This window comes from Mirounga angustirostris, unplaced genomic scaffold (assembly GCF_029215605.1).
Source record: "Mirounga angustirostris isolate CCGP_5_RB_7025 unplaced genomic scaffold, mMirAng1.0.hap1 SCAF_9, whole genome shotgun sequence".
NCBI lineage: Eukaryota > Metazoa > Chordata > Mammalia > Carnivora > Phocidae > Mirounga > Mirounga angustirostris.
Window position 1 is genome coordinate 136,003,962 of NW_026991717.1, and position 8,327 is coordinate 136,012,288.

The 8,327-nt window shown below is 45.2% G+C and overlaps 1 protein-coding gene across 4 annotated transcripts in view; it reads right to left on the bottom strand.

The window, feature by feature from the left end:
- Window positions 1-8,258, bottom strand: part of ATG2B (autophagy related 2B) — an 86,151-nt gene extending 77,893 nt beyond the window's left edge. For 2 of the 4 annotated variants that reach the window (XM_045901482.3, XM_045901483.3), the window contains exon 1: window positions 7,686-8,258. In XM_045901482.3, the coding sequence (XP_045757438.2) occupies window positions 7,686-7,847 (162 nt within the window). In that variant the 5' untranslated portion in view covers window positions 7,848-8,258. The remainder of the gene's footprint in view (window positions 1-7,685) is intronic. The other 2 variants (XM_045901481.3, XM_054513866.2) reach the window with 2 other exon arrangements.
- Between the last annotated feature and the right edge of the window lie 69 nt (window positions 8,259-8,327).

Genomic DNA, 8,327 nt, shown 5'->3' on the forward strand with positions numbered 1-8,327 from the left:
GAGCTGCCAAACCCAACAAACAATGTTCAGTCTTCATCTTCCTTGAATTCTCATCTCTAATTCCTATGACTGCTTCCCTGTCTGAAATCCTAACTTCTTTTGGCTTCTATAACATTCTTCACACTCTCACTCTTCCTTCCAAACCTTTACCACTTAAATAGTGGTGTTCAACTCAGCTTCATCTTCAGCCTTTTTTGTTTCTCAGCCTCATCTACATACTACCCAGGAGCTTTGTGCTGTTCCTGTGTTTCAGTCATTACTGACACTCTGATAACTTGCAAATCTTTATCTCCAGCTCTCCCTCAACTCCAATACTATATATGTTGTGAGAATTAATAAAAGGAAACTGCATCTAAAATGGAAGGAAGAGGCACCTGGGCGGGTTAGTTGAGCATCTGACTCTTGATTTCAGCTCAGGTCGTGATCTCATGGGTCATGAGATCAGGCTCCACGTTCAGCAGGGAGTCTGCTTGGGATTCTGTTTCTCCATCTTCCTCTGCCCCTCCCCCTGTACTCGAACAGGCTCTCTAATAAAAAATAAATCTTGAAAAATAAAATAAAATGGAGACAGGAGGCCAGCAGGGAAAGCTCTCATGCCAACCACTTGTGGTCAGTTGCAGACTCAACAAGGAGAGACCTACCTTGCAAGTCCAGCCTACCTTAGCTACTACCTTCCTATCCCAGCAAGAGGTAGGAAAATTTCCTTCTTCCCCCAGACCCCCACAACTGCCCAGCTGGGGAGAAACAGTCACAATTCAGCCAATGAAGAGCCACTCTACTTCAAACTCCCAGTTTACTCCAATGGACATTTTGTTTCTAACAGCCCTTCCAACTTCTCCCTTTCCTCTGTAAAAGAATTTACTTCTTTGTTCTCCAGACTTGCCTATAGTTTTGCTGTAGCTTACTTGTCCCAGATTGCAAATCTCTGCTATTCCCAAATAAACCAATTTTTGCCGGTAAAGCAACTGCTAGTTTTATTTTTAAGGTTAACAACATATAGCTCCCACTGCCTCCTGAGCATCTGTCTGGATTTTCCAAAGTCCCCTTAAAAAAAAAAAAAAATCAATGTTTTTGAAACTTATTCTCCCCCCCAACCTCAATCTCCTCCTTTCCTCTCCCACTTGCTCCCCACTCCCACAGGAACAGAGAGGGGGGACAAACACAACCTTCTCTGTATCTAATATTTCCTATTAAGCCAATAAACTACTGCAGTAAGCTATGGTCATTCAAGATCATCCCTCTACTCATGTTTTTCATATTTTCATAACAATTTTAAGAGAAAAATTTTAAATGTTTGACTCTAAAAAAAGGCCATCATTTAAAAAGTTCAAAATGGCTTATCTTATGGGTTAATTATTCCCATAATTAAAAGTCTGAAATTTGGGGGGGGCACCTGGGTGGCTCAGTCGGTTGAGCTGTCTGCCTTCGGCTGAGGTCATGATCTCAAGGTTAGGGTTAGGGTGGGAATCAACAGTTCAAGAATTTACACTGTGCCACTAAGGTACAAAATACTATCTCTAAATACAAGATGTTTAAATAGGTCATACTTACACACAGTCTTATATGCACTTGGGCAAAATCCCCTATATTCAATATCATAAAGTACTTAGAAATTCACTCATTCTGTGAAATTCCAAGGTCTACTACAGTATATGAGTAGGACAAAATTCTCAGCTTACTTGGCCAAATGGGTTCCCTGTTATCTACTCAGGCAACATTTTCCTCATTAGCCCAATGAAGTATAACCTTGCGATTAATTTTTGACCTAAAAGCAGAGCCACCTGAAGTGCTCAGCAAGTGTCCTATCACAGATTCCCTTAGAGTTTTTCTTATGTTGAAGGCCACTTTGCTTTCAGTAATCAATGAGTTTCATACATATAGATAGAAAAAGAGAAGGTAACACTGGTCTACTACACCATCTGGCATAGAATTAGTAATCAAATGTTGCTTGAACTAAAGATAATTTTATTATATACACCAGTATAAGCAGGAAAGAATAGAAAGATTATTAAGGGGGCGCCTGAGTGGCTAAGTTGGTTAAGCGACTGCCTTCGGCTCAGGTCATAATCCTGGAGTCCCGGGATCTAGTCCCGCATCGGGCTCCCTGCTCAGCAGGGAGTCTGCTTCGCCCTCTGACCCTCCCCCCTCTCATGTGCTCTCTCTCTCTCATTCTCTCTCTCAAATAAATAAATAAAATCTTTAAAAAAAAAAAGATTATTAAGTTGAAATTAAAAGGCTTCAATGTCTCAATGTCTATCTTCCTGGACATAACTGAACTTCTGCGAGCAAAGGGTCTTTATCCACTGCTTTATCCCCCAGCCCCTCATTGTGGCATATGCTAAGAACTCAGTAAATGTAAATGAACCAATTGATGAAAAAACTTCAATTAAAAAAATAAGAATAAAGTCAAAGTCTTAGAGTTGGAAAAGGATGAGTCATCAAATCCAACCTCCTACCCAAGTAGAATTTCCTTCTTTCAACATTTTAAATTTTCAACCACTTCCTTGGGAAAACAATTTATGAATATATGAACCCACTACAGTTGTAGAATAGTCTCAAACCCTCTGCTTCTATTCCTCCCTCCCACTTTAAGCCTTTCGAAAGTAGTGATCTCCAAAGTGCAGTGTTATGTATCCCATAGTGACAGAGGACTTACAGGTCTGTGAGAAGTTAGACATTCTATCCTCAATTTTTCACATTTTTAGATTTAACAGTTGTACCAATATTTAATATACAAATGGGCATTGGTACTCTCACTCACGCCATTCATCAGATTGGCACAAAGCAAAGAACAGCAGCTCCACACTGGGGTAATGTTAAGAGTGGTGCCCTCGGGCGCCTGGGTGGCTCAGATGGTTAAGCATCTGCCTTCGGCTCAGGTCATGATCTCAGGGTCCTGGGATCGAGTCCCACATCGGGCTCCCTGCTCCTTGGGAGCCTGCTTCTCCCTCTGCCTCTCTGTGTCTCTAATGAATAAATAAATAAAAATCTTAAAAAAAAAAGAGTGGTGCCCTCACTTGGATATTCCATTTCAGCATACTGAACCTTATTTAGCATAGATTCTACATTAATAAAAACAGATCTTGAAACAGTAGGATCTTGGTAAAGAGACAGAATATGGCAAAAACTTTGATTTCCTGGTTTTCTTATGGCCAAATATTTAAGAGTTGAATTTAAAGATGATAAGCAGTTTTCTTCTACACAAAGAGTTCCAAATATACTATTTATGTGATGACCCATGGCTATCAACAGCATACACTACCTAGCAGTTATATTCCAAAAACAAAAAAAAAAAACCATCTTTTCAAAGTAAAGACACCATTTTAGGGGCACCTAGGTGGCTCAGTTGGTTAGGTGTCTGCTCTTGATTTTGGCTCAGGTCATGATCTCTGGGTGGTGAGATTGAGCCCTCAGCATGGAGTCGGCCTGAGATTGTCTCTCTGCCTCTGCCCTGCCCCCAACAAAAAAAGTAAAGATATCATTTTAATTAGTGAGAAAATAACTGCTTTTCAGGGTGCCTGGCTGGCTAGGTTGGTAGAGCACGTGATTCTTGATTTGGGGATTGAGTTCGAGCTCCATGCTGGGTGTAGAGATTACTTAAAAATAAAATATTAAAAAAAAAAAAAAGAAAAAACTGGGGTGCCTGGGTGGCTCAGTCGGTTGAGCTGTCTGCCTTCGGCTCAGGTCATGATCACGGGGTCCTGGGATCAAGCCCCTCATCGGGCTCCCTGCTCAGCGGGGAGCCTCCTTCTCCCTCTCCCACTCCCACTCCCCCTGCTTGTGCTCTCTCACTGTCAAATAAATAAAATCTTAAAGAAGACTAAAAAGGAAAAAATGCTTTTCAAAGGATACTTGTATTACAAAAAAGACATTCTGGAAAATTATATCTGGAAATGTTTCCATTCGTACATGATTTTGTTACTGAAACAATTAAAAATATTGTCTATTTTTTAAAGTCATCTACATAGGTTATAAAAGATTTGAAAACACGAAAAGATTATCCCAGTGAATCAAAGTCTTAAAGAATTCTTTAAAATAGGTTTTAAAGGTAAATTTTTATATATATAAAAATGCAACGACTTCCAATTAATTAGCAAGAAAAACTGAGACCAAGAAAGAAGGGAATGTCACAACCAATTTCAACACAATCCTGTGCACAATTGATGGTTGAGAACTGAAACATTTACTAATGTCACCAATGATGTGACTCTTACATTTGGACCTATGAATCTTTGCCAGGTATCTTCTTTGCTTCACTCATGAAAGTCATTAAAATCAAGAGTCAAAAGCAACTGAATTTGGAATCAGAATTCTGAAGAGTTGGGACACCTGGGTGGCTCAGTCAGTTGAGCATTTGCCTTGGGCTCAGGGGGATCAATTCCTGCATTGGGCTCCCTACTCAGTGGGGAGCCTGACTTCCCTCTGCCTGACGCTCCCCCTGTGCGTGCAGGGGTGCACTCGCGCTCGCACGCTCTCTCCCTAATAACATAAAATCTTAAAAAATCTTGAAGAGTTATAGCTAAGTGTCACATCAAAATTTATCCTAGTTCATACATAGCACACTAGAATAGATAAATCAGCAACAGCAAATGTTTACTGAATGCTTTGACATTTTATTTTTTTTTAAGATTTTTATTTAATTTATTTGACAGAGAGAGACACAGTGAGAGAGGGAACACAAGCAGGGGGAGTGAGAGAGGGAGAAGCAGGCTTCCCACTGAGCAGGGAGCCCGATGCGGGGCTCGATCCCAGGACCCTGGCATCATGACCTGAGCCGAAGGCAGACGCTTACACCCAAGTGCCCCTTTATTTGACATTTTAATTGGGCATATCCTTCACCTTCAAGAAACAGAACAAACCAGGGCGCCTGGGTGGCTCAGTTGGTTAAGCGACTGCCTTCGGCTCAGGTCATGATCCCAGGGTCCTGGGATCGAGTCCCACATTGGGCTCCCAGCTCAGCAGGGAGCCTGCTTCTCCCTCTGACCCTCTCCCCTCTTGTGCTGTTTCTCTCTCGCTCGCTCTCTAATAAATAAATAAATAAATAAATAAATAAAATCTTTAAAAAAAAAACAGAACCATAATCTTCAGATTAAGTCTAGCCATAAATTGTTATGTTAACAATCCTGAAGTCAAATTGTAAATTATTACCACCTGGGGCCCCTGGGTGGCTCAGTCATTTAAGCATCCAACTCTTGATTTCAGCTCAGGTCATGATCTCAATCAAGGTTGGAATCCATGTAGGGCTCTGTGTTGAGCTTGGAGTCCGTTTAAGATTCCTCCCTCTCGGGATGCCTGGGTGGCTCAGTTGGTTAAGTGGCTGCCTTCGGCTCAGGTCATGATTCCCAGGGTCCTGGGATCGAGTCCCACATCAGGCTCCTTGCTCAGCAGGGAATCTTCTTCTCCCTCTGCCTGCCACTCCCCCTGCTTATACTCTTTCCCTCTCTCTCTCTCTCTCCAATCAATAAAATCTCAACAACGACAAAAAATTCCTCCCTGTCTCTCCCTCCCCCTCTCTCCCCCTTTGCAACACCTCCCTCCGCCCCCCCACGTGTGTTCTCTCTAAAAAAGAAACAAAACAAAACATACAAAAAAACAAATATCACCGCCTCTGATTTCCCATGAAAATTAAAACTACACAAATAAAAGTGCCTAGCACAGTGCCTAAAATAAATAGATGCTCAATAAACATTAACTGCCTTTTCCCTGGCTTGAAGCCATGTGATTAATGAAGAAATAAGGGGCTTAAGAATTAGACAGGTTTGGGCGCCCGGGTGGCTCAGCTGGTTAAGCGACTGCCTTCGTCTCAGGTCATGATCCTGGAGTCCTGGGATCGAGTCCCGCATCCGGCTCCCTGCTCAGCAGGGGCGTCTGCTTCTCCCTCTGACCCTCTTCCTTCACGTGCTCTCTGTCTCTCATTCTCTCTCTCTCAAATAAATAAATAACATCTTTAAAAAAAAAGAATTAGGTTTGAATTCTCACAGTACCACTTGCTGTCTGACTTGGGGCACATTTTTTAATTCCAACTTTAAAACAGAAATAATAAGGGCGCCTGGGTGGCTCGGTTGGTTAAGCGACTGCCTTCGGCTCAGGTCGTGATCCTGGAGTCCCGGGATCGAGTCCCCGCATCGGGCTCCCTGCTCAGCGGGGAGTCTGCTTCTCCCTCTGACCCTCCCCCCTCTCATGTGCTCTCTCTCATTCTCTCTCTCAAATAAATAAATAAAATCTTTAAAAAAATAAAAAAATAAAATAAAATAGAAATAATAATACCCACCTTATGGGGTTAATGTGACAAGTCATTAAAAAATAATGCATAAAGTTGGGGCGCCTGGGTGGCTCAGTCAGTTAAGTGTCTGCCTACGACGTCTACTGTCACTGAGCTAACTGGCAGCCTGGCTAGCATGACCTAGCCTTGTGTGGGACTAGGGCTCTTTCCACTATTATTTGTACTTTCCCTAGTTAAGTCATCTACTTACTGAAAAAAGATATATGTTTATTCGTACTAGTACAAATTCACCAAAGGGTCATAATAAGGTGTTAGCATAATCGAAATTATTCAGGTTTCTGTGGCTATAGAAGTCATTCCTCTGTTAACACCTTTATATAAAAGTAAAATATATTTAAGCTTTTTCAACAGTTTAAATGGGGGAGGGGGGAGGCTTCCTTTTGTTTTGCTCAACTATCACCGGCAAGTCACCTATATTTATAATTTCCTAAGTGTAACCTGTGTAGGAGTGCTTTTAGAATAGTAAAACTCTAAGATAGCACAACCAATTCAAACTGCCAGCAGCAAACTCTAGCCAACAAATAAAGGGTTGGGGGAAGGAGAAAAGCCGTTCCGTTCTTGCTCAACTCAAGGCTAAATACAGTTTAAGTGAAATACAACGCACTGAACATGCAAATGCAGGTACAACCACACGTGGTGAGTTAAACTATACGTGAAGCACCTGTAAAACACACAGTTTGAGTCAACTCACAGCCTCTGGCTGACAAGTAGAAAACAGGTTTTTAAATGTCTGAAAATCGCAGCTTCAGCGCTTTTGCAACACCTGCTTTTACGATCGGTCACGTGAAGCGAATAAGCAGAACTAACCAGCACTCCTAGGGCCCCACCACCACTCACAGGCCGGCCTCGTAAACGTATCATCAAGCAAAAAACAGGCAAACCGGCCGGCCGGAGGCCTTCACCTAACTTCCTTCCAGGTGGCAGACGCTGTACGGAGACCACGGTGTTCAAGTGGCCAACCCAAAATAAATAAAGGAATAACTAGGAATTCAGACATCCCCAAAGGTCCTCCTCATCCTTAATCTTTCCAGAGTGTCATCCCATGAAATCGGATTTGTTTGCCACAGAACCCCGCGACCCCTGCTACCCAAGTGTCAGCCCTGCTCACCACCTTCCAGGGACCCCTCGCGGCCAACTTTCCAAAATCCCCAAACCACCGACGCAACTGCTTCCCTCCCTGTAGACTCCATCACCTCTGTTAAGTTTCTGGAACACGTGATTTCGGGACGCAACTTGCTAGAAACAGACTAAACACTCGAACACATTTCCGTGAGCCCTGCAAACCTCGGACCCAAACAATTCCCCGGGAGGGGATGAACGTCACCAAGCTCGGGTGACACTCGTTCAAATCGCCCTAAGAATGGGAGCCAGACCCACCCGGCTGGCCGCCGGCGGCTCTTACCCATTTGTCCAAGGGGACTTGGGCGAGGGACCCGGTGCCCTGGTACAGATCCAGGCTGAGCTGCTCCAGGCTCAGCTTCTCCTGCAGGAAGTGGCCCAGGTACCTTTGCAGGAGGTACCGACAGGCCCTCTTCTTGATGGACTCCGAAAACGGCCAAGGCATGATGAGGGCTGGCAACGGGGCCCGCGGGGGCTGCAGGCGGCGGCTCCGGCGCTGGGGCCCAGGTTCCGGCTCCGGGCCGCGGCGGCGGCGCCTCGGGTCCCGGCCCGCGTGCCCGGTCCGCGGCGGGGCCTATGCCCGGGACAGCCCCTCCATGCCCGCTCGGCGCCGGGCGTCCCTCAGGGCGACCCCATCGTCCGCGCCGCGCGGCTCGCGCTAGGCCAGGCGGGGACCAGGCACGGAGGAGTCCCCGTCGCCCCAGGCCCGGGGAGGGAGTGCGGGGCCTCCGCGAGGGCCCTAGAAGTCACCGAGAGAGGATGCAAGAGAACACGCGGGGAGGCGGCAGGCCCTGAGGCAGGCACCGAGGCGGACTCCTCCACCGCCGCCGCGCGACGAATTTGTTGTCACCCGCGGGGCGCGCTCCCGGTTCTGGGACGCTCCCGGCGCGTTCGCGACACCCCCAGTCGCGGCGCGCGGCCCGGC